The 26,955-nt window shown below is 47.2% G+C and overlaps 1 protein-coding gene across 3 annotated transcripts in view; it reads left to right on the top strand.

Moving 5' to 3' along the window:
• Positions 1-8,355, top strand: part of SALL3 (spalt like transcription factor 3) — a 22,879-nt gene extending 14,524 nt beyond the window's left edge. Inside the window, exons 2-4 of one of the 3 annotated variants that reach the window (XM_054672366.2) lie at positions 1-572; positions 789-1,129; positions 2,569-8,355. The exon at positions 1-572 is cut by the window's left edge and continues 2,239 nt beyond it. In XM_054672366.2, the coding sequence (XP_054528341.1) occupies positions 1-572; positions 789-1,129; positions 2,569-3,000 (1,345 nt within the window). In that variant the 3' untranslated portion in view covers positions 3,001-8,355. Of the gene's footprint in view, positions 1,130-2,568 lie in introns of all 3 variants that reach the window. The other 2 variants (XM_054672367.2, XM_512182.9) reach the window with 2 other exon arrangements.
• Positions 8,356-26,955: the final 18,600 nt, after the last annotated feature.

A 26,955-nucleotide genomic window follows, 5' to 3' on the forward strand; every position in this document is an offset into this window, starting at 1 on the left:
CGAGCTGGCCTACGACGACAAGAACGCGGAGACCCTGAGCAGCTACGATGACGACATGGACGAGAACTCCATGGAGGACGACGCTGAGCTGAAGGACGCGGCCAGCGACCCGGCCAAGCCACTCCTGTCCTACGCGGGGTCCTGCCCGCCGTCCCCGCCCTCGGTCATCTCCAGCATTGCCGCCCTGGAGAACCAGATGAAGATGATCGACTCGGTCATGAGCTGCCAGCAGCTGACCGGCCTCAAGTCCGTGGAGAACGGGTCCGGGGAGAGTGACCGCCTGAGCAACGACTCCTCGTCGGCCGTGGGCGACCTGGAGAGCCGTAGCGCGGGCAGCCCCGCCCTGTCCGAGTCCTCGTCCTCGCAGGCCCTGTCGCCGGCCCCCAGCAATGGTGAGAGCTTCCGCTCCAAGTCCCCGGGCCTGGGCGCCCCGGAGGAGCCCCAGGAAATCCCACTCAAGACCGAGAGGCCGGACAGCCCGGCCCCCGCCCCGGGCAGCGGAGGCGCCCCTGGCCGCGCGGGCATCAAGGAGGAGGCGCCCTTCAGCCTGCTGTTCCTGAGCAGGGAGCGGGGTAAGTGTCCCAGCACTGTGTGTGGTGTCTGTGGCAAGCCTTTTGCTTGCAAGAGCGCGTTGGAAATCCACTACCGCAGCCATACTAAGGAGCGGCCGTTCGTCTGCGCGCTCTGCAGGCGAGGGTGCTCCACTATGGGTAATTTAAAACAGCACTTACTGACACACAGATTGAAAGAGCTGCCTTCTCAGTTATTTGACCCCAACTTTGCTCTAGGTCCCAGCCAAAGCACTCCTAGCCTGATCTCCAGCGCCGCACCCACCATGATCAAAATGGAAGTGAACGGTCACGGCAAAGCCATGGCGCTGGGCGAGGGTCCCCCGCTGCCCGCGGGCGTCCAGGTCCCCGCCGGGCCTCAGACAGTGATGGGCCCGGGCCTGGCGCCCATGCTGGCCCCCCCGCCGCGCCGGACGCCCAAGCAGCACAACTGCCAGTCGTGCGGGAAGACCTTCTCCTCGGCCAGCGCCCTGCAGATCCATGAGCGCACGCACACCGGCGAGAAGCCGTTCGGCTGCACCATCTGCGGCCGGGCCTTCACCACTAAGGGCAACCTCAAGGTAAGAGCATGGCAGGCTCCAGCCCCGGCTGCGGTGCGGTCGAGCCACGGTGGCTTTCTCCATCACCTGCCGCAGACACAGCGACCGAGGTCCTGCTCCTATCCTGGCCGGGGAGGGGGTGAAATGCCACGCGTGTGGGTGTGTGCGTGCGTGTGCGTGGTGTGTGTGTGTTGTAGGGTGTGATATGTGTGTGTCGGGTGTGCGTGTGGGTGAGTAGCGTGTACCTATGTGTGTGCATGTGTGTATGGGTTGTGTGAGTGTGCATGTGTAGGTGCCCCATGTGTGGGTGTATGTAATGTATCCATATATGTATAACGTGCGTGTGCAAATGTGCATGTCGTGTGTGGTGTCTGGCATGCCTGTGTGTCCCTGTGCACACACACTTAGACTACATCCTGTTAATCGGCTGTGGGAGGAACAGGAGCCTGGGCCTCTCTCGGGGAACACGTGCAGCTGGGCCTCTGATGCCTTCAACCAGGTTAGGCATTCGTTAGGGGTGAGAACGCTCACTTTGCAACTTGGTGGGCAGGTCCAGGGCCCGAAGCCCTCTTGAATCTGATAGAAAATAAACTTGGTTTTAAACCTCACATGTAATACAAGCAGTACCAAGGCGAGGCCACTCAACAGGCCCTGTCGTTCTGTCCGTGTGGCTGCCAAAAGGGCCCATGGGAGGGGCGCTGGGTGAGAAGCTCCTGGCGTGGGGCAGAGGAGCCAGCGCTGTGCAGTGTTCCTGTATGAGATCGCAGCAGCAGCGGTAGAGAGGGTGTGTGACGAGTACTGGGTGGCTCAGGCCTGTGCCTTGTGCTGTGTTGACTGATGGCTACTTTCTGTCGTCTGAAGTGCACGTTTGCAAAGCCAGCCTGTCTGGGTTCCGGCAGCCTCTTCAGACAGCCCAAAGATCGATGCCTGTGGTTTCTACCCGGCGTGCGTGGGCTGGATAAGAACTGCCCCCAGAGCCTGCTGGCCGCAGGTGGCCCTGGGATGTTCTAGAATTAATGTTTCTTTGTTTGAGAGAAAGCAAGAGGAGAGGGGCACAGTCAGAGAGTCCCAGCAGCAGAAGATGCAAAGTGGGGGACAGTAGAGGTCAGAAGGGAGCCAGGGCTTGGGCAAGTGAAGGAGCAAGACCCGGACCCTTCGAGCTCCAGAACATTCTCTGCGTGGCCATGTGGGTTTTACACCTTAGGGGGAAATTACTCGAAAGTTTGTCAACTGAAAGACCGCATTCATTAATTTATATTTGTTGGTTTTGCTTATTGTATTCAATAAAACAAGATGTTTGCATGTAGAAATATAAGTGCCCAGAAAAGTCCACCTGTGTTTTGTTGTCCGTAAGTCGCGCTTGGGAGCGGGGTGGACCTCTGTCTGCTGCGGTGGAAGCGGAGCAGCTCTGCCTCCGTGTCTAGGCGCTTACTCGTGGGCTGTCTCCGTGTCTCGCGCAGGTGCACATGGGGACACACATGTGGAATAACGCCCCCGCGAGACGCGGCCGCCGCCTGTCTGTGGAGAACCCCATGGCTCTCCTAGGGGGTGATGCCCTGAAGTTCTCTGAAATGTTCCAGAAGGACCTGGCCGCTCGGGCAATGAACGTCGACCCCAGTTTTTGGAACCAGTATGCTGCAGCCATCACTAACGGGCTCGCCATGAAGAACAACGAGATCTCCGTCATCCAGAACGGCGGCATCCCCCAGCTCCCCGTGAGTCTTGGGGGCAGCGCCCTCCCCCCTCTGGGCACCATGGCCAGTGGGATGGACAAAGCACGCACTGGCAGTAGCCCACCCATCGTCAGCTTGGACAAAGCAAGCTCAGAAACAGCAGCCAGCCGCCCATTCACGCGGTTTATCGAGGATAACAAGGAGATTGGTATCAACTAGCCAGTGACTCGCTCATCTGCCCTGCCCAGGCCCACGTTTTGAAGTTGGAGCATCGGGCCTCCGACCTTTCTTGCCTCGGTTCTCATTACACTTTCACCCATAGCAGAAAACACTTTGTGCGGCTGCCGAGAGGTGGTAAGCGCTGCATGGCGCTCCCTTCAACAGCAAGCCTGGCTGTTCTGGAGAACTCTGCAATCTTTTAAATAAGCTTCCTTCAAAAAAAAAAAAAGTGCTTGGAAAACCGCCTTAGGAACAGAAAGAGCTCAGACCATGTCCACTTCCTTTCTCCTGAAACCTAATAATCTCTCTGAGGGAGAAAGGGGTTCTCTGCGGTATTCCAGTGAAACTCATTTGATGGTTTCGTTTGAATTAGACACTTGAACGATGTTTTTTAGAACTCTTCATGTTAAAGACGTGGTTTAGTACTCCCGATGCTGTGTATCATGACACTATCTTCGTCTGTAGTATTTATGATGTTAAGATAATGCGGGTAACAGACAATATAATAGCCCCGACCTTAAACGAAGCTTTTGTACTGCAGAATACATCTGGCTGTGTGATTTTTTTTTTAAGCAAGATTTGTTTTACTATAAATAAGTGGATTATTTCAATGCAGGCAAAATTGTGAAGTTCTGTTGGGAAAGATAGCATGCTTTTCGTGTGCAAGTACCTGTCAGTAATAAGCCTTTTTTTTTTTTTTTTTTTTTTTTTTTTAATTTAAATGTTTGTAGCTGCTACGTGGACAGTTGTTTTCTAGTGTGGTCTGTAGCCCAATAACTGGGGAACGAGTTACAGACAAACATCACCGTAAATGACTCACAACATTATAAACAGTTGTGAGAAAATATTTCACATTATCAAAGCTGTACAATAAAAAGGTAATGTTTGTATAATGTGGTTGCAAACTCTTAATTTATACTATTGCACTTTTAGTATTTTGTATTAGGGAGGTTTGTCTATAATTTGAAAATTTAAAAAAATGTAAAGTATTTTATAAATAGTACTTCAGTTTAAGGAAAATGGGAAAACTGTTACAGTTCCTTGTTTTGTCTTATGGTCAAACAATATTAGAAATCTCTGCCACTTGAAAAGCCACCAAGACTTGTGAGCTTTTCAGTAAAGTAGGGCCTGCCGTTTCTTAAATTAAAATGATTTATTTAACTTTTCCACAAAGCCCACTTTAGAACTGTGACCGCCCCCTAACGAAACCTTGGTGAATTCATCCTAGGACTATGATGTCAGTACAAGCCAGGAAGGAACTAGGAGAACCTTCTGCAAGTCTGATTTTCATGTAAGCGGGTCTGTCTCTCTCTCTCACCCACAGACAAGATTGTGGCTGCCTGGTGGCACTGGTCACATGGACAGTAAACCCAAGAGAAATGGCAAGTATCAGGCAGTACAATCAGTCATGACTTTGAAATTTTCCGAGTTCCTGATTTATTTATTATCTTCTCAGATGAAAGCAAAGCACAGTGTCCTCTGATTTTTCAGAACACAGCCTGGCGCTGATGGCTGAGCTGCATCCAGCCAGGAGGGCCCCGGAGGCTGGGGCGGCCAAGGCAGCGCAAACACGGCGTCGTGAACTACCTCATTTTCGTGCGTTGCAAGTGTGCTGGCGTCTGACACTATGAACTTCCAACAACAAAATTGTTCAAGAGATGCTCTGGTAGCTGGGTAACTGCAAGGAGTTGCATGCCCCTGAAGAAAGAATCAGACAGTGAAGTCTTCTCGGTCGAGACAGAAAAATAGAACAATCTTCTCCTAACAACCACGGCAGCATCAACAATCATTGTAAGAGGATGGGCTGTTTGTGCCAGCGTGTCACTAAACAAGAAGTATCAAAGACTCATTAGCTGTTTATTTCTATTGGAAATGAACACTGAACTCTACAGCTCTGTTTTCCACGGTGATGAGATGTAATTCCGCCCCACCATGCCACCTCTTCTCACGGGATGAGGCCTCGGGGTGTCTCAAGCGTTAGGCAGAGAAAACTGAGGTGGCTTAAGGTCACTGTGTTTCAGCAGTTGAATGTTTTCATTATTTATCTGTGTCCTTTTTGGTGTGTGTGTGTGTGTGTGGTTTTTTTGTTTGTTTGTTTTTGGTTAGTATTTGGTACCATATAGTGTTCTCTCTTCTCCCAAAAGGATGTGTATATAACTAAAGAGAAATGTAAAGTGTTGTAAATAAGATGGCTCATGAAGGTACAGTGAGACTGACCCTCCTGTGTGCAGGGCTAGGCCATCCCTCTGCATGGTGAAGAGAGACACTATTTTTATACTGTAATGCCATGCAGGGCTGGGACCTCTCTGAGCAGCTGGGGATTGTTACCTAGACCCAATATTTTTTATTATTAAATCTTGTGGCTTGACACATCTGCTGACTGAAATGGATGTCTTAGTCTAGGTTACTATTTTTGTCATATGGAATTGAATAAAATGCAGGATGTAATGTTATTTCTGAGTTGCATTCCTTGATTTTTCTAATGGAGAAAGTGGAATTTGAGGAGGTCATTTGTGGTGGGTGTGTATCCGTGGTATTTCCACCAGGAACGTCAACACAGGTTAGCAGCTTAGATTTAAGCAGTGTCTCAGTGCGTCCTGATTGGTCTTGAAATTTTTGTTTTTTGCTTTTTTCCAAAATAAAAATTCAGCCTCCTAGTTGTGGATTCTTTTTACATCTATGATGGAAGAAGATGTGGTAGAAAATTCCTACATATCAGAGACTCCGCAGTGCCCAAAAATGACCACTCGGAATTGCCTTCCCGTTGTCAGCATGAAGTGAAAATACCGGCTTTTCAGGTCGCTTGAACAAATAGATGTGCATCAAATCACATGACAGGACAGGAGTGGGTGGGACGGTGCTCACAGTGTGGCAGCAGCAGCAGCTTTGTGAGCTCACGGTGGCAGCTCCACACAGCTTAATTCCAGATGGAGAATGTCCTTAATTTGAAATAAGCTTTACCTCACTGATAACGTTTGATAAGAATGATTTTATAGCTCCTGGATTTCAAGATATGTAATCAATTTCTTCTTTTTCTTTTTTTTTTTTAATTTTTAAAATGAATAACTACTGATAACCTAGAAGCTACAGTAATTTTTACCTGGGACGTACCAGGTGGATTTTAAGGAATGATAAAGGCACTAACCACTAAACTAACCAATCCAGGCCAACCTTCCAGCAGATATATAAGCCTTAGAAATCAAACCATGTAGATTTCAATGCTAGAATAGAAATTATAAAATGTAAACTGACTAAATGAGATAGTAAATTCAATTTTTTTAAAGTAAGGAATTAGCAAAAAATGTACAGCCATCTAAAGTAATTAATATAAACTAACATGCAGGAGAAAAGGGATTTACTACTTGTATTTCAAAAATACTTCCAGAGGTAAGATCAGAGGTGTTTGGCTTGGCAAGCCTGGGTGTTTGCTGCTTTCTGATGCCAACTGTGGTGATGTAGACTGTGTATCAAAGAATCATAAATGCCAACAATCCCTAAAAATTATTTAAATACATTTCTAGGTTCATTACAGGAAACATTAACATTTAAGCTAATTAATAAGTACTACTAAAGGGCTAAAAAGCAATTGTCTTCCAGCTCTCGCTGTTTAATTTTGGCCCCATGGAAGCTCGGAGGCATGGAGCCCCTACCTGCTTTTCTGCGTTTGGCAGGCGTTGCCCAGTCCCCATCTTGTGTTTTATGAAGCCACAGTGAACATCAGGGCCATTTCTTTATTGCTAGGCTGCATGTATGTTTCCAGCCCAACCAGCTTCAAATCCCTGTATTCACTGTGGCTGTTTGTCTAACGCTGCAGACGTCCAGACCTCTCATCTTTCCGGTGCACGCGTGAAGCTGGAGACCGTGCTGCACATGTGTCATTCTCGCCCAGCCTGTCACCCGCCAGCTCACCGCCAACCTGAGGGCCCCGTGTTCAGGCCTTTGTGTTACAACCTTGTGCTCATTTGCTAATTACTGAGACAGGGAGCCAGTACTTGTTTATTCCTTTGAAAAGTTTCTTAGGACACAGTGCTTCATTGAAAAAAAGAGGGCATGAAGCGTTTATACTGGCAGGTGCTTCATTGAAAAAAAGAGGGCATGAAGCATTTATACCGGCAGACCTGTTTGCTGCTTTTTAGCTGTGTTAAAACTTGGTCTACAAAATATTCTATATAACATGAGGAAGGAAATGACATTCCCCTTTTTCATTTAAGAAGGAAATATTGGGCATTAATTCTCAGTATTCTTTATGAAGTGAAAACTTTAAAATGAAATCACAATAGAGGCTTTTTTTTTTTTGTCTTTCTCCTTTCAGCATTTCTGTACCAAGCAAGGCTTGGGGCGTGACCTTGTCCTCCCTGCATCGTCCTGGCTGGTACAATCCACGCTGGGACCCGGGGAGAGGGCCCCGCGTGGAGAGGGTTCTCATTCCTCCTGTGCCATGTAAAATCTGCTTTCCCATCTGTAGGAAGAGGGTAGAATTTGATGACATTCAAATCCTTTTCAGTTGTAAAATTCCATGTTTTTTTAAAGAACTACCACTAATGTACATCTTTCTCTTTACCCAAAAATAATCATGAAAAAAATTGATGGTATTTATATAGAGAGAGAAAATATGAGTTATTACCTAAAAATATTCTCCCGTGGATATGAAAAATCAATTACAAATAAATTTGCTAAAGAAACTACATGGAATCATTTTTGGATCATGAAAAATGTGTTTTTATCTTTTTTTATAAGAAAAAGCCATTGAACTTACTGATGTTAAAAATGCAACTATACTTGGTAAAATAAAATCAAGCTGTGAACTGATGCTTACTGCATATTCTGTTAGATAAGAGATGTTAGAAACATATTTGATTTTTCCATGAGTCCTGCACACAAGTACACGCACAGCCCCTTATTACAGCACTATATATTCAAAAGAGTATGCAATTGAAAACAATGTGGTTTTTTTTCTTGTTGTTCCTTAGTAGAATATCAGAGAGCCTAAACTATGAACATTGGTGTTACTGTCCTGATTTCTACCACGGTCTGCATCTTTGGCCTGTTTTCATTGGAAGTATCATAGATTGTCATTTGGACAGACCATTCCTAGCGAATACTGGCCTTTCGCGGAGCTTGGAAAACCCTGTGGGAAAATCAGAAAGCTGGCAAGACAAGAGGAAGAAGAGATGTCACGGTGTCAGATTATGTTTGTATTCTGTTCTGTCCAAAGTTCTTTACATCAGTAAATGAAAAACAACAAATGATGCATAGGCCACCCCCTGCAGTGAAAGATGCAAGAACTTGTTCATATTGGTATGAATCGTTCACTGTATATGATTCGAACGTGGAAATAAATGTTTGATTACAGTCGTTCCAAATGTGATTATTTGTGAACATGGGAAATGGGTAACCCTTCCCCCATACTTTCTAAGTTGGTATGATGCACGTATTTTAAATTACAGAATGATCTATAAACTAGAATTTTTACAGAAAAGTGTAAATTATTTCCTTCATTCCTCATGGTTATTTTAGGTATGACTAATTCCATTTTGTGTTCTTTCTAGCTTAATTAAAGAACATCTGAATTTTAATGCCAATACCTTTTTACAAATAGGGATAAAATACCTAAATGACAAAATCATTTTTATAACTGACAAGGTCTTTTAATGTTTCTGTTATTTGATTTTTTTTTCTCTTTGCCGTATCAAGGACGGTTTAAGAACAGCTCCCGTTGTGACCTCAATTTACCCAGAAGAAACATGCCTGCCCCCCGTCACGCTGCTGCTGCAGCAGAACAAGCAGGCCTAGAAAAACATTTTCCATGTCAAATGGTGACAGTCTTATGAATACACAATTAGAAAGTGTAGAAAGACTTCCCCACACATTGAGATCATTTAAGGAAGATTTTGCACATAAGCCTCTCACCCTTGTTTGTTTTTCTTTGTGATTTTTAGTAACAGAGCATCACACTCCACCATGAAATACAGCTGACAGGTCTGCGGAACTGCACAGCTTCAGCCTACTTAAAATGTTAGGTTTGGAACCATCAAAAATTTTGCAACCCAGACCCTTTATATTTGGGATTCTTAAAAATCCTACTGGTAATTCAAGAGCTGGGTACTGTTAAAGCATATTCTTCTAAAGATAAACAATGCAGTTATTACTGGACATTATAGAGACATGCTGAGTAGTAAGTTGAATAATCAGCCTATAATTTCACCCAAGAAACTACTAGATCTTTATTTATTATTGAGAAATAGAGTGCATAAACCTCAGATGTTAATTAGGGACTGTAGGTAATTAGGGCAAATGAACTTTTATTAATAAATATTTGTAAGTAGTTTTTCCCAAGCAAAACTCTAAACATATTCTCATCTCAGAACATGTTATAGGATCTGAAAATAAAATCTAACCTGTTGTTGAAGTTAATGAATCCCCCACCTCATTCATTCGGCGCGAATTCCTTGCCTAAAGACCCTGTGTATGTATTCACGTGTGCATTGCCGTCTCTCACTGAGAAGTTATCTCGTGGCTTGGTTACTCTGTTCTTTCAATTTATGTTTTAACCTTGACACTACCACCTCCATCACCGTCTGCTGAAGAGTAGCTGTAGATCAAGTTTTAAATTACAACAATAATGTGGTTATTTTCAAGGATGGTCCCTGAGACCAAGCTCTGAACCCAATAACCTTTTCCTTCCACTGGCCTGAATTAGAGTCTTAGTTGTAGAAACACTCAGTTGTCTCTGAAAAACTGAAAATCATGGCTAGACTTAGTATTTAGCTGAAGGCAAATTGAAGATTTTCTCAAAAGCCCTGAAAAGGGGACCTGACAGAGGAGTTCGTGTCCTCACGTCCTCCCTGGGCTCGGGTGTCAACTTGGCACAAACCAACCATTGTCAGTGGGCTCAGACCTTGTCCTGGTGGGTGCACAGCAAATTCACGAGTGCACGTGGTGCCCTCCACACGTAGGCATCGGTACACCAGCTGAAAAGTGTGTGTGTGTGAGACAGACCACACGTGTTTGCTGCCTGCCTTAGGGATCGATGCCTATTGCTCCAGGATCGATCTGATCGCAACCACAAATAGTAAAGGATTGGCCAAGTCAAAGCTCAATTTGCCCACAGTGTGTGGCTGATGGAATCTAACTCGATTGGCTCTGGGAGTGTTAAATGAATAATTATAAGCCACGTAAAAGTAATAAATGCATGGAAATAATATTTGTAACCACAGGGGCAAAAAGCATCACCACACCCAGATAGCTCATCTTTGAAGGAACCAGAAGGAGAACATGGGCATCAGAAAGTCTTACAGAAAGGGGGCATTTCCTGCCTTTTGATAAAAGTTCACTTCAAAAAAGCTTCTTAACTCCCAATCTTTATCTTGCAAAATTGTTCAGAACTACTTTTAATTATTTTAACCTTCATTATAATATGTAGTCGAAATTTCTACTTTATTATAAGCTGTGTGGACAAGAAAGAGTGACTATTTGAAGTAACAATCAACTGTCTAAGAGGAGGTGCACTTAGCTCAGCAAATGTCCAATTGTCCAGAATAACAAGTTAAACTTTTTAAGTAGAAAATAATGCTGAGCTTAATTATTTTATGAATGCATACTCCCTGACATCAGAAAATCCTAGCTTTTCTAAACTTCATAGACACAGATGAAACATTTGACATATGTTTGCAAGGCTGGCTTAATTATTATTATATTAGAAAATATTCAATACAAAAATTAGCCGGGCCTGTAATCCCAGCTACTCAGGAGGCTGAGGCAGGAGAATTGCTTGAACTCGGGAGCAGAGGTTGCAGTGAGCTGCGATCACACCACTGCACTCCAGCCTGGGTCACAGGGTGAGACTCCATCTCAGAAAAAAAAAAAAGAAAGAAAAAAAATTTTCTATTTCACAAGCATTTAAATAATTGTGTGTTTGATATTACTCGTGTTTCCCATGCTTTTGTAATTAGAGAGATGGAGCTTTTCTCTTGATGTGTTGGAATTCCATCCGCAGAAGGCTACGTGTTGCAGAGACACTTCTGGAATACTCAATTCACTGATGCGAATATAACCCGTTACTTGGTCCTTCAGGATGAGGCACCAGCCACAGGATTCCTTACCCAGTGGGGCAACTTCCTCCATGGCTTTTTCTTTCTTTTTTTTTTTTTTTTTTAGACGGAGTTTCGCTCTTGTTGCCCTGGCTGGAGTGCAAAGGCACAATCTCAGCTCACTGCAACCTCCGCCCCCCGAGTTCAAGCGATTCTCCTGCCTCAGCCTCCCAAGTAGCTGGGATTACAGGCATGAGCCACCACACCCTGCTAATTTTTTTGTTTTGTTTTTTTGTTTGTTTGTTTTAAGTAGAGACAGGGTTTAAGATGTGGCAGAATAAGTCCTCTGGCAACATGAACGCCAGGCTTCCTGAAGCCACAGGTGAGGGGAAGGAGCCTGCCGGGTGGGCAGCCGTTTCTCGGGCTGTGCTGTGGCCTGCGCCGGGCCTGGCTTCGAGGCCGAGTTCCGATCCAGTGGCGAGCTAGCAGGTGTCGGTCCGCTTTCGACAGTCACTTCTTAGATAAGTCCCTGAGTCTCGCAGCGGCCTTGCTTCTTTACGAGCGCTCATGCATGTGTCTCTGCACGAAGCCACGGAGGCCGGCGGAGCAGAGGGAAGTCAGCAGACGTTCCTGAGTCCCCTCCCCAGGCTTTCTGGGGACCGGGACTCTGGGGCAGAGCTCCGAGCCCTGGGCCAGCCCCGAAAGCAGATGCCCCTGCAGCCCACATGCAGCCCTCAGTGACCCCGACCCCAAGGCTCTTGTGGGGGTGGAGGGCGCGTGGGCTCCGGAGGCGTCGAGCACCGGACAGGGCGGAGGGCAGCTCCTCCCCTCCCAGGTGCGCAGCCGTCGCGCCGCAGGGAAGCCTGTGACCTCGGCTGTCCGTGCCGGGATGGTTCCTGCAGGCGTGTCCGGGGTGAGCCCTCACTCTGGCTGCAGAGCCCGTTCGATCCAGGCCCTGCGCCGCGACATGGAATGAACCGCGGGGGACCGAGGCGCTGCCCTGGGAGGGAAGACCCGGCCCTGGGAGCGGGGCCCATCCTCGGGGCCCAGGGCGAGCACTGCGCAGGGAAGGCCTCTGCCACCCCCAGGCATGTCCCCTGGCCGGCACGATGGCTCCTCGCCAACTGTAAAGGCAACGCTGTCTCCAGGCCGCCAGAATTTCGGCCACAGTCAGCACCCGATGAGCCCCGCGGGGCAGCGTGCGGCCGTGGCTTCTCACCCGGCTGCGGGGCTGCGGGTCCCGGGTGGGCCCATTGCCCAGTCGCACTCGGATCTTGGAATAAAATGTGGGCGTCCATGTGAGGCCGGAGCAGTGGCTGTGACGCCCCACGCGGGGTGCGATCTCTGCGGGAGCCGGCCGCCCTGTCCCTGCCTCGGCCGCACGCTGACCCGGGCCCGCCCTTCTGTGCTGACCCGGAGCCTCCGGCCTCCCTGGGATGTCATTTTAGCACGTGAGGCTCAACCTCTTTTACGTTTGGTCCCACACCGCACCAGGTTGCGACTCACGGTTGTATTTTAAATAACGTCTCTCTCCTGTTCCAGTTCCACAGGCTCAGGAGGCTGTCCCCGCAGGCAGGTCTGGGCACCCAGGCCACTGCTGAGCCCTTCCTTTTGGGGGGACACAGAATCACAGCAAAACTCTCCCGTGGCGCGGTCACCCCAACAGCTCCACGTGGGGGTCGAGTCTGAAGGGTCAGCCTCCTAAGCCCTAGGCTAGTCAGCTGTGATGACCGAATGGGACTGCGGAGTTGGGTCCAGAATTAACCTAACAGTTAAAGGTACACCTCACAGCTTAGAGGGAAGGGTTCCCGCAGGAAACTTGGCCCGCCTCTCTGCAGGCCCATCGGATCAGAATGTCCAAGGGCAGAGCCCACGTGTTGATCAGTGTGAGGCCAGGATTTAAAACCGCTGGTCTGCACTGGACTTAGTGCTGTGACATCGGCACAGAGCCCTGGCCATGCGTCAGATGCAGATTCCAGTTCTCCAGGTCTGGGTGGGGCTGGGACTCTGTAAGTCTGACAAGATCCCAGGCGGCTGGTACAGCTGCTTCTGGTCTTGGGACCACTTTAAGGAAGCTTTGAACAGTGCTTAAAGAGGGAGCTGGCCCTGTGCTGTGATGAAGTAGAACTTTGTCTCCAATGCTGCCCAAGGCACCCAGTGTCCTTATGTCCTTTTTTCCAAGGCCCTTGTTCTATCAGTAAAGTTTGCATTTGACTACAAAGAATGGAAACCCCATATCACAGCTTCAGTCGGAGTTTGTTTTTCTCACATAACTTGAAGTCCAGAGCGAGGGGGTTGCTGGGGATGACTCAGCACCTCACGGACACCCCCACAGGCATTAGTGTGTGGGTTGTTCTCACGCTGCTCTCCACGTGACCACAGGATGGCTGCTGCAGACCCAGCCATTGCATTCACGCTCCCTCAGAAAGAGAAAAGAAGAACAAGGGCACCAGTCCTGGAAGCCAATCCTATCTCTTGATCAGAAGAGTGAAAGCTTTTCTGGAAAAACCCCATTCAGCTGACTTCTGCTTAGGTTTCTTGGACCCACACTGTGTCCTGGGGCGACTCCCAGCTGAGAAGTGAGTCAGAAAGGCTCACTATCGAAAGAAAAAAAGCAAAAGAAAAAGAGGAGAGGTAGAAGAGATTAAAACTTCTGGCAGATTGGCTTCCCAGAAGCCGAACTTCTGTAAAGTTTGAAGAATATTTCTGCATTTATAACACTCATATCAGTTCATCAACAAATATTTACTGGACACTTGTTACGTGCAAGGCTTTGCGGCTGGCTCCACTAAGGTGAGAACCTATATATGTTCCCACAGATTACACACAAGGCGTTGAATTGAACGCCCGATTCTATTCAATGGAGGAGAAGAGTCATCGGCCATGCAGTGGCTCATCCTGGGGCCCTCTGGCTTCCTGCCCTGAGCCTCTGTGCCGCCAGCCTCACGCATGCCTGGCCAACAGGACCTGTTCAGCCATCTCCATGCTGCCCGAGGCTGCTTCCTGCCAACCCCGTGAACTAAGTGGGTTAGTGGGCATCATGCTAATCCTAGACGGCCTGGGCTCTGTGATCAGAGAGTCCTCTGTTTGGTTTCTAGCTTTTACTCGCACAGCTTTTACCCACAGGCCGTTGCCTGTGCTCTCTGAATCTCAAAAGCGGGGTTTGTGAAGTGGAACCCAGGGGTCCGCCTTGCTGGGCTTCTGAAACGGTCACCAGCCTGACGCCATCCATTCCTGAGGGCTCCCTCTGCCCAGAATGCCTCCCCTGCCTCTTTCAGGCACCCATCCCTCCTAAAGGGAACCATCGGCCATGTGTAAGCGGAGCAACGAGGAGACCAGATCCGCAGTCCAGAGATACTGCTCCAGCAACCCGGTCAACGTGTGGGAGGGAAGCGGGCGGTGGGCTCTGCACCGTCCACGGCTGGCTCCGGGCGACTTCCAGCGGAGCCAGCTGAGTGGGGCAGCCTGAGGCATGGGGCCAGGACACAGCACCCCACAGACTCCAGGACCCCGACCCCAAAGTTAGGGCTGAGGCTCAGCCTCGCCAGGGGGCCAGGGGATGCTGCAGCCTTTGGGGGAGTTAAATTTGATAATGGGGGTAGAGTGAAGCCATCACACTCTGAGCTCTGATGCAGATAGCCACAGGCAGGCCCAGGACTGGAGCCATGACCAGCAGGACAAAGCCACTCCAGTGGCTTGTCTGCAAGGTGAAGGGGCCACTGGGCCACCTTTCGCTCCAGAAAGCTGTATGCGAGGTGGTTGCAAACGGTCCCACTTCTGGATGATGCTCCTGCCACTCCCTGGCCTGTGTCTGCACGCCGTCCATGTATTCCATCTTCCTCATCAGAGGAGCCCACGTGGCCCACTGCGGGATACTCACCTTGCCAACCGCTGTGGGCCAGGGTCGTGTTAACACCCGAGAGATGCTTCGGACGCAGGCCTGCGTGTTAGTTGAATTATCCTATGCCTGATTATGTGAATTGTGTATCACAAGGGAAATATATGTACATTCTCACCTTAGTGGAGGCAGCCACAAAGCCTTGCCCGTAACAAGGGTCCAGTAAATATTGTCGATAAGCTGATATTTCTGTTATAAATGCAGAAATATTCTCTGAATTTCACAGAAATCTGGCTGAAGAGGGAAGCCAGTCCACCAGGGAACTTTAATCTCTTCCACCTCTCCTCTTTCTCTTCTTTTAATAGTAATTATTGACAGGGAATGCTGAATGGTTTTCTGCAGTCACATTCCCGTGTTCAGTTTAATGATATGGGGAACTGCAGATGGAGGTGAGGATAACTTGAAAAGAAAGGGTATTATTGGTAAATGCGCTGGAAGCCTTGCAAATTTGAGAGGATAAATTGAAATTTTACAGGACTAATGAGTTTTTGAAAACTGTTAGCCAGCCTTGTCCAAACCTTTCTCTCCCTATTTAAGATTTTCTAAATTAGAAACTCCGAAATTTCAGTAGCTGTTTTGGTCCTGGAATGAATAAACAGCCCAAGTAGATGGTGTGTTTCCATTTGTTAAACGTACACTGTATCTTGCTTCCATTGTAATCATAGAGCATTATTCTTACTGCAATTAATAGTCTGTTCAGAGCACTTGCTTTGTGGAGCCAAGATCTAGATACTTTGCAACCATCGCTGGAATTCAGCTGTCAACAGGGACTGAATTCTAGGCATTTACATTTAATTTTCATATGCACTATGGTATCCTGGAACATTTCCATATGAACCTAAAATTAAAATTTGAAGCAAATGCACTATATTTCTGAAATCATTCTTGGTTCTAGGAGTTTATAACCCAGTGGTTATTAGAATCTTGAGTCTGATTCTTGGGCTTAAGCCTTAGTGTCAAATTTGAATTTGCATTCATCATTGAATTGTCACGGACCTACAGCCACATTTAAAAATCTTTGAATCCAAAAGGCTTGCTTGTAGCGCTGAACCTTTATACACTTTGAGCTGTGAAAGTGACCTTTATTTTTATTACTATCATCAACCATTTCATCGGATGCCACTGTCAACTGGCTTAAATATTATTTGCCTCAGTGTATGTAAGCCCTAGGGAATTGTTATCCCCATTCATCAGCTGAGATTGTATTTTACTTAGCATTTATATCCTTCTATTATGTAACATTATGTAGCTGAATGTGAGGAATATGCTAACTATCCTTAAATATAATTTTCCTCCTAAGCAGATCATATGAGATTATTCTGCCTCTTGCAAAAACTCCTCTGTTAAATATTTTATCTCATTGCCTAGAAATATTCTTAAATATGATACAGATAAATCAAAAAAAATTAAGTTGCTCACAGTTTTATTGGCAATAATGTGAGAAATAATTATAAATTCTAAGTTGTGGGGTTTTTGCTGTTGTGGTTTATTTATTTGTTTCCCATATCAAAATTTACAGCGATATTTTGTTAACATGTTAGAAATCTTTCAGACTACCAATAAAACTTTAATCCATATCATCGTTTCCTATTGACTTTAAAGCTAGAGTAATTTATCCTGAAATTTTTATCTATCATCTTCAGAATAAGCGGTTTGTATAGATGTCGCTGTCTCTCTTTTCATCTGAAACTGCACCCTCGTTCTGTTACATTTGTGATGAAAGAGAGTTAAGGGTTTCTAGCTAAGTGGCAGTTTTCAAAATGTGGGTCACAGCTCATTTGTGGGTCATGAGATCAGCTTAGCGGCTCGAAACCAGTCTTGTGGTTTTTGTTTGTTTGTTTGTTTTTTAATGAAAGAAAATCGAGTAGGAAGTGTCAGGCTTTGCAGCAAATTGAAAGCGTGAGTCCCGGTTGATGTTCCTGCGTGGGTGTGGCTGGGCTGTCCATGTGAAGTGGGTCATGACCAAACCGTTTGAAAAACATCGCTGTATGGATGTATCTTTTCCTTTGCGTCTTTCTTTTCTTTTCTCTCTTCTGCTTTGAGCCATCACCTTGCTTAGGAAGGATTCACGGCTCGGGGTATGAAGCTGACGTCAGATTGCCAGGATTCAGATTTGAGCTCTGTCATTTCCCTCATCTGGGAAATGGGCATAAGGACAGTGCCAGCTTCACAGACTCCTTGTGCGGGTGACACGCGTGGAAGGGAGCCGCATGCCGGGTGACAGCGGCATAGTCAACAGCAGATCACACGTTCCCCGCTGGGCCCATCAGATCACAGTGGAGCTGGAAACTCCCCATTGCCTGGTGATGCTGGGACCGCCGCATGTAGCACAAAGGGTGACTCACATGTGTGTGGAGACGCTGATGTACACAAGCAGACTGCACTGCCGGTCTGTGAAAGTCCAGCACACACAGCTGTGTCCAGTACATGATGCTCCATAGTCATAATAAAAAGCATTGTTCTGCTTTATGTACTTACTATACTTTTTATTGTTATTTTAGAGTGTTCCTTCTACTTACGTATGTCTATATAAAAAGGTAACCAGAAAACGGCTTCAGGCAGGTCCACCAGGAAGTGTCCAGCATAAGGCATTGTTATCACAGGAGAGGACAGCTCCGTGCGTGTTATGGCCCCAGGAGACCTCCCAGTGGGATGAGATGTGGAGGCAGAGGCCATGATACTGATGATCCTGACCCTGTATAGGCCAAGGCTAATGTGTGTGTTTGTGTCTTAGTTTTTAACAAAAAATTTGAAAACTTTAAAAAAAATTAACTAGAAAAAAGCCAAAGAATAAGGATATAAAGAAAGGAAATATTTGTGTACAGCTGTACAATGTGTTTATCTTTTAAGCTGTTATTACAAGCTCCAAAAAGTGTTTTTAAATTAAAAAGTTTACAAAGTAAAAATGTTACAGTAAGCTAAAGTTTATCTAATGAGCTGAGCGTAGCCTAAGTGTGCAGTGTTTATAAAGTCTACAGCCATGTCCACACCCTCACTCACAACTCACCCAGGGCAGCCCCCAGTCCTGCAGGCCGTGTTCATGGTCCGTGCCCTATGCAGTGTATCATTTTTTATCCTATCTACGGTTTTTACTGCACCTTTTCCACATTTAGGTATGTTTAGGTGCATAATACTTACCACTGTGTTACAATTGCCTGTAGTACTCAGTTCAGGCAGTGCATGTCTGCAGCCCTGGGCCATGGGCCACGCCTGCAGCCTTGGTGTGTGTAGGCTGCACTGCCCAGGTTTGGGTAAGGACACTCTGTGTTGACCCTACAAGGACAAATCACCTAATGACCCATTTGTCAGAACACACTCTCATTATTAAGTGATGCCTGACTCTTTATGAAGTGCTCAGAGCAGTGGTTGTTATATAGTATTACATAAATGTTAGCGATAACTTTATGCAACTCTTGAATCATCTATTGCTCCAATATTTGCTAAGTTTCTTTTTTCATTGTTTCTCAATTTTTTTTACCATTTGCTCCATCCCTTAATTATGTGTCCTTCTTTCAACATTGTATGTTTTGGGTTTGGTTTCTAGACAAACATTTATATCCCTTCATATTAAAATTGTTTATATGGAAATAAAAATATTTGCAGCTCCAGATATAAAGGTTTATAAGGTATTATATAGTAAGTAACTCTCAATTGAATTTAAATCTATTGGAATAACTTAAGGAGGTTTTCAATTATGAAGAATTCCCTGAATGCATGTATCACTAGTACAATATGGTGAAGGGTTTTAATCACACTGGTTTTGAATACAACAGTGAAGGGTTTTACTCACACTGGTTTTGAATACAGTGGTGAAAGGTTTTAATCACACTGGTTTTGAATCATGAATGTACTTGGGGAAGGGTCATAAATGACTTGGTAACAAAATGATGAAATGCAACAATTTTTAAGGTGAGACACATGTAAGAATGAACATTGGGATCTTTTCTTGAGGTTTCTGGAGGGTTATTTATAATTCATACAGGAAATGAAGAAAGGCAGTTATAGCTATTCCAAAGAAATAGAAAAACAAGGTGTAACCATCCAACCAGAGATGGTACAAAATTCCAAAAATAAATCACTGATTTTAAGAAAAGCGAAAATAAAGGGGAGGATTATTACTCTCGGTAGTTCTGTCCTGCAAAAATGTTTAAGCTTTAAGAAGACAAACACAATCAAAACCATAATTTTGCACCCTTAACCAAGCAGAAAGCTGGAGGATTGCATTGAACACTCGCAGGTGAGTGTCCTATCCTCATAAATGACTCTGGCTTCTGATACGGGGTCTTTTTAGCCATGGAGAAGGGAAGGTATCACAATCTGGAGGCCAAAGAATTAAAAACAGAATAATGCAGGAGGAGATATAAAATTGAGGAATCACCATCACTATACACAGCACAGCTCCCAACTAAACAATTGTCTGGGCAAATATGTACTTTTGATACTTCTGAAAACCCAGGAGAAGCACTTTCTGTAAATTGTGAAAGAATGTGTGTGCTGTTTGCCTATACACACAGCATTTCCCACCCAAGGCTTTCTTTCCCTTTGTGCTGTAAATCCAGCTCAGTGCTGAAGAAGTCACTTCCACAGCCGAGATAAAATATTTATCTTCAGCAAAAAGGGCATAAACAATTGTTGAGGAAAATATACAATAAGTTCTTAAATGTCTGCATAATTGAAGCACTTAGGTGTGTTTTGGGTAATAGAAATAATAGCAGAACCAAAACTCTTTTTATAAAGGTAACATTTTTCTTAAATGCTGAAAGCAAACTCTTGAAGTCCCATCAGCCCAGCGACAGTGAGAACCTTCCCGGGCTCCGGGACCCACGGCAGGAATGTGAAACTGTGCCAGGGCGAAGGACTTTCAACAGAAAGAAACACGCTGCTGAGGCAGCTGAACAGAGACTTTTAACACTGGAAATGGTAACTCCATTTGCTCCAGAAGCAGCGGGACAGACATCTGCCAGGCCCTGAGTTATGCCAGAGCATCTCCCGTGGAATGGACCAGGGTATGCCTGCCACCTGCCCGACGGGTATTTGGTTCAAAGGCCACATTAGAAATGCACACCTAATTAATTGGATTTGGAAAAACCTGAGAAATCAAACACACTGCATGACCAGGTGTGTGTTCAGTTCCCCCCTTACTACTTAAATCGAACACACCTCAAGACCGGGTGTGTGATCGGTCCCCTCCTTACAACTTAAATCAAACACACTGCATGACCGGGTGTGTGATCAGTCCCCCCCTCCTTACTACTTAAATCAAACACACTGCATGACCGGGTGTGTGATCAGCCCCCCCCTTACTACTTAAATCAAACACACTGCATGACCGGGTGTGTGATCAGTCCCCCCCCTTACTACTTAAATCAAACACACTGCATGACCAGGTGTGTGATCAGTCCCCCCGCTTACTACTTAAATCAAACACACCTCATGACCGGGTGTGGGATCAGTTCCCCCCCTTACTACTTAAATCAAACACACTGCATGACCGGGTGTGTGATCAGTCCCCCCCTTACTACTTAAATCAAACACACTGCATGACCGGGTGTGTGATCAGTCCCCCCCTTACTACTTAAATCAAACACACTGCATGACCGGGTGTGTGATCAGTTCCCCCCTTACTACTTAAATCAAACACACTGCATGACCGGGTGTGTGATCAGTTCCCCCCTCCTTACTACTTAAATCAAACACACTGCATGACCGGGTGTGTGATCAGCCCCCTCCTTACTACTTAAATCAAACACACTGCATGACCGGGTGTGGGATCAGTCCCCCTCTTACTACTTAAATCAAAGACACCTCATGACCGGGTGTGTGATCAGCCCCCTCCTTACTACTTAAATCAGACACACTGCATGACCGAGTGTGTGATCAGTCCCCCCCTCCTTACTACTTAAATCAAACACACTGCATGACCGGGTGTGTGATCAGCCCCCTCCTTACTACTTAAATCAAACACACCGCATGACCGGGTGTTTGATCAGTCCCCCTCCTTACTACTTAAATCAAACACACCTCATGACCGGGTGTGTGATCAGTCCCCCCCTTACTACTTAAATCAAACACACCGCATGACCGGGTGTGTGTTCAGCCCCCTCCTTACTGCTTAAATCAAACACACTGCATGACCGGGTGTGTGATCAGTCCCCCCCTTACTACTTAAATCAAAGACACCTCATGACCGGGTGTGTGATCAGCCCCTTCCTTACTACTTAAATCAAAGACACCTCATGACCGGGTGTGTGATCAGTCTCCCCCTTACTACTTAAATAAAACACACCTCATGACCAGGTGTGTGATCAGTCCCCCCCCTTACTACTTAAATCAAACACACCTCATGACCGGGTGTGGGATCAGTCCCCTCCTTACTACTTAAATCAAACACACCGCATGACTGGGTGTGGGATCAGTACCTCCCCTCTCTGCTCCGCCTTACTACTTTTCAGATTATTTGGAGTTATCAGTTCTTTGATCACTCAAGAAATAAAAGAAGCCTCATAATCTCTTGGTTATTAAAAATGTGTGCTTTCAGCTAAGTGCAGTGGCTCACACCTTTAATTCCAGCAGTTTGGGAGGCGGAGGTAGGTGGATCACCTGAAGGCGGGAGTTCAAGACCAGCCTGGCCAGCATGGTGAAACCCTGTCTCTACTAAAAATACAAAAATTAGCCAGGCTTGGTGGTGTGCGCCTGTAGTCCCAGCTAGTTGGGAGGCTAAGACAGGAGAATTGCTTGAACCCAGGAGGCAGAGATTGCAGTGAGCCGAGATTGCACCACTGCACTCCAGCCTGGGTGACAGAGCGAGATGCCATCTCAAAAAAAAAAAAAAAATGAATGCTTTCAAAGTGGTTGCTGATGCCACTCTCAATGCCAGCATTGCTATGAAGGGAATCTTTTAAGAGGTTTTAATACCAAATCTCCCAGCTTAGGTCTGGATTTGAGTATAAACAGTAACTTAGACAATTTAGTATTTGACATTCCTTTAATTCTAGGGAAAAATCAACAGAATGGCATTTCCCAAAGCAATCTTTGACTAACTTTGAGTTTTAATATTGGCCTAATGAATGTTGAGTGTGTTTTGATCGATGGTTACCATCCCCAGGCACAAAGCCCTGGGGTCAAATGCATTACCCTACTTGCTCCCCACGTAAGTCACAGTGATGCCTATTTTCCAATGTGGTGCCAAAGCAGAAACTGCAGTGAGGGGCAAGACACTGGCCTGGGAATCAACTTATTTTGGAAAACACTGAATGAAAGGTAAGGTTAAGCTGCTTTTCTTTGCTGAGGGAGATCTTAGAGCCTTAAATACACTCATGGACTTATAGCCAAGAAGTTTTAGCTCTCCAAGAGTGGAATGCAGAGTGCACAGTTCCCAAAAATAGTCGACCCCAGAGCTCGTCTTAGGAAACCCTGAACTTTGTGATGACTACAACACTTTGGTGTGGTTGGGTGCCAACACCCAACCATTCCCCACGATTCCCCAGGTGACACTCAGACACTTGGAGCAGGTGAACCTCCCACCACTTCATCAGCTAAGGTGCTGCCTTCCCGGTCTCTCGTCTGTGGGCACCCCCGTGTCCCCCCAGAGTGGCATGTGTAAGTGTCCTGGGGCCGCCATGACAAATGACCACAAGTTGGGGGCTTTCAACACAGAAATTCATCCTCTCACAGTTCTGGGACGAGAAGTCCAAGATCAAGGTGTTTGCAGCCACGCTCCCTCTGGAGCCGTGAGGGGGTCCTTCCTTCCGTCAACAAGCGGCTGGTGGCTCCAAGCACTCCCTGGCATTGGTAGTCGCCTCCGTCCAATCCCCGCCTCCATCTTCACGTGGCCGTCTCCCCCGATGTGTCTCTGTGTATCCCTTCTTGTCTTATGAGGACACCAGTCACTGGGTTTAGGGTCCACCCTCCCCCACTATGATTTCATCTTAATGAATCACATCTGCAAAGACCCTCTTTCCACATAGGGCCACATTCACAGACTCAGATGGCTCATCCTGGAACTCATCTTTTGGTGGGACACAGCTGAGCCCACAACAGGCCCCTTCTTATATTAGGGCTCCCATTGGTCAGGGCCCTGGCAGGAAGCAGTGGGAGCACAGAAGCCTTTCACAGGAGCGTTCAGTGGCGGACTGCTCACAGAGGGACAGCAGGGCTATGGGAGCCAGTGGCGGCCGAGCCTCCCAGGGACCCAGCAAGAGCGGGGCTTGAGGGTCCTGCCGTCTGGATGGAGCAGTGGGTGGAGCAGAGGACAGAGGCTGACACACACAGTTGCCACCAGACCACACCGCAAGAAGAGATCGAGGGGATGCCACTGCAGCCCCTCCTCCTCCCCCACGGACCTCCTGCCCCCTGTCTCTGGGTCCACTTGGCCCTCAGAGGCCAGTGCGCCTCAGCAGTCAGCTTCCCGGGCATAGCACACACAGAGGCAGACAATGCACCTGCAGGGACAAGGAGAACAACCAGCACGTCTCGTGCTCCTCAAGCCCAGGCTCTCTCCCTGGGAGTGCTCAAATTCAGGCTCTAAAGCAGAGCTTGTAGAATGGTGGGACGGGCCGACCTCAGCACGCTAGCCCGGATGAGTCCTGCCCACTATGCTCTGCTGTTCTTTTTAATTGGCTGGGTTATGAAATTGTGCCCCATTTACCCCCAAACCCAGATTTCCCACTTCTGCAAAGCAGACTAGATCTGGACCTGTTGGGCCTGCATTCCTGCACCGTCACCCTTGCTTGGAGCTGAGTCTCAGCTGTCCTCTGCACAAGTGCAGGGGTCCCATTTGCCAGTTCTCACCACTTCAGGTGCACCCTGAGGCCATGTGCTGTGGTCTGAATGTCCATGTCCCTCCAAAATGCATACGCTGGAAGCCAGTCCCTAAGGTGATGGTGCTAGGATGTGGGGCTCCTGGAAGGGACTAGATCACAAGGCGGAACCCTCATAAAAATGTGATTAGGGGCCTTATAAAAGGGCCCGAGGGAGCTCATTCATCCCTTTCACCTCGTGAGACCACTGCCAGAAGGTGCTGGCCATGAGGGATGGGCCCTCACTGGACACCAGATCTTGCCACACTTTGATCTTGGACTTCCAGCCTCCAGAACTGTGAGCAATAGGTTCTGCTGCTTATAAATCACAGTCTCAGGTGTTTTTTTTACAGCACCCTGCACAGATGAAGGCGGTGTGTGCCGACTGTCTCATCATTTCGCTTGGCCTGTTGCTTTTCCTTTAAGTCAAGTATCCTCATGCCTGGCTGCTTATGATACACTGTCCTTTAAGTCAGGTATCCTCAAGCCTGGCTGCTTACAATGCACTGCTCTGCGGATGTCTGTCTGTGAGTCCTGCTTTTGGGCACAGTGTTGATGTTTTTAGTACGTCAGTAGCTTTGGCTATTTCTGTTCTTGTTTCCTGCACAAATAAAAGCAAGTAGGAATCTCATGTTTTACAGCAATGCCTGCTATGTGGGCTCTGCACCTCTAGCTAAGGGGAGTCTGTAGACACCTGGGTGTTGTCAGGGTGACCTCCAGTCTGCAGCCACCTCTAAGAGTCCCCTCCACTGCAGGTGCCATTCCAGTCTATAATTACTCCCAATCTCTCAGCACCAACCTCTCTCCTAGCAGGAGCTGGGCTTTATTTTATTTATTTATTTATTTTTATTGAGACGGAGTCTCGCTCTGTCACCCAGGCTGGAGTGCAGTGGCGTGATCTCGGCTCACTGCAACCTCCACCTCCCGGGTTCAAGTGATTCTCCTGCCTCAGCCTCCAAGTGGCTGGGATTACAGGCGCCCGCCACCAAACCTGGCTAATCTGTGTATTTTTAGTAGAGACAGGGTTTCACCATGTTGGCCAGGCTGGTCTCGAACTCCTGACCTCAGGTGATCCACCCGACTCGGCCTCCCAAAGTGCTGGGATTACAGGCATGAGCCACTGTGCCTGGCCCCGGAGCTGGGCCAAACAAAATATTCATATCAGGCTTGAGTTTCATTGTTTAATTTTCATGCTTATTTGTAGTCACCAAAGTATAGACATTTGTCAAACCAAAATGGGTTGTGAAGAGCTGAGCTTCCAAGCTGGAAGCCATGAGCTCACCTCCACATCGGAGCTTCCACCTGAGCACATGCTGCTGCAATTGGAAAGTGGGAATGAGAGCCTAATCCACAAGCGGGCGGCAATCTGGTGACTGTGCACACTCCACTGAGGGGCCAGGCCTTCCCGGCTTAGAAACAGCAGAGACAGCTGACCCCGATTAGAGGGACTGCTGTTATACGCATTCACAGGCACAACCAGGCTCAACACAGCTGCCCCAGGTGGAACACGCCAGGCCAGTCCGGGCTGCTGCCCAGGCTTCTTGGTGTTGTCGCCTGAGGCAAGACCCTTCTGTTCTGGAGTCACACAGCAATTGTCCCCTCCACAGCCCATAATGTCTCTCAATACCTGTCTACTCCAACTGAATCCTGCATGTTTCTTCTTCTTTTATTTGCACTTATATTTCCTCCAAATCCTTTAAGAAACAGACCCTGCCTGCTTGTAATATTACAACATGAAGAGGTTGGGGATTCAGCTCTCTGTTGTACATAAGTGGCTACAAAAATCCCTCTGTGGCCTTCAGAAAGTTACCTGGTCTTTCTGAATCTGTTTTCTTATCTGGCCAAGGAGGAATAATAACTGTTACTCTACTAGTGCATGCTATTATAAACAACTTCAGAATATCTGAAGATTAGATTGTTATTATTTATACCCAGAACATGTTAGGCACTGCCAAGAACTGGGAAGGAGCTGGGATTTTACCCATTACAAGCTAAGAGTTGGCCTGCACACGTTCAGGGATGCTGGCAGAAGATACGAGACTCCTGGGTCAGAGAGAAAGGACAGTTTATTACTCACACCACCAGCAGGAGCCAGCACCCCAGCACCTTGCAGCAGTTCCCACGGGGTGTGCGATGAGGACCAGGCAGGGCCTGCAAACTGCTGCAGGGCATGGGAGGAGCCTGGGCTTAGGGGCCCCGAGCCTTTTATAACAGGCACTGAGCTTGCCTGCCCTGTGCCCCAAAGGAAAACATCATTCCTGTCTTCCACGGCTGTGAGCAAGCCTGCCCATGGCTCCTGGGGAGACACTGTCTTCACCTTCCGAGGCTGCTTGCTACATAAACACCCTTGAAAAGATCATCCAGAACAAAGGGAACTCAGTGCCGGCTCAATGTGAGAAATCCTTTCAGAATTGTCTCCCAGAGGGAACTCAACCTGACTCCAAAAATGCCTTCATCTCATAGACAGACTCCACTCGTTTAACAAAATGGGTACAAGCATCTCTAATACAGCTAGATATTTAGTTAAAAAGCAAACTCTGACTTTCATTAGCTAGAAAGATATAGGGCCTTATATCTAAAAATCTGAATCAATACACAGATTTATGACTCTTCTCCAGCGCATAACCCAAGTGTGATCGTCATGTCCATTTTCTCCTTTCCATTTTCTGTCATGAAACGTAACATGGAAAATCAAAGAAAGGAAAAACGGTGCAGTCACCTCGATGTTGTGGCTAGATTGGCTAAAACTGATATAATAACGGCATTAAAGTATCTCTCGCAAGTGTCATTGCCTAAGTCGCCTTCTCTGAGTGACATTGATGGGAAATTCCTTTCAAATGGATGACTTTTTATGTTGAATTAATTTGGTTTGCAAGAAAAAGACATGGAATCCAACAGCCGGCTGGATCAGGGGCGCGTCTTCAACAGTATCTCCCTCCGGAAAGTGTTGCTCTCCTTTCTATTGTGAAGAAAAATTTCTGCTGGAGGACGGGTGCCCTGTGAGCCGTGGCCACGGCTATGAGCCCACGGACCCACGAGAAAGCCAGTGTGGCTGGGCAGCAGGTCCCGCTCCCCCCGGCCCGTGGCCAGGCAGGTGCGCAGGGGCCGAGTCCTGCCCGTGGCTCCACCCAGCTCCAGCTCCGGGACCCGCGCGGGGAGTCAGGGCAGCGGGTCCTGGGCCGTGGCGCCTCCGTCTGCAGGGACTTCTTGTAATCACCAAGCAGCGCGG

This window comes from Pan troglodytes, chromosome 17 (genome assembly GCF_028858775.2).
Source record: "Pan troglodytes isolate AG18354 chromosome 17, NHGRI_mPanTro3-v2.0_pri, whole genome shotgun sequence".
NCBI lineage: Eukaryota > Metazoa > Chordata > Mammalia > Primates > Hominidae > Pan > Pan troglodytes.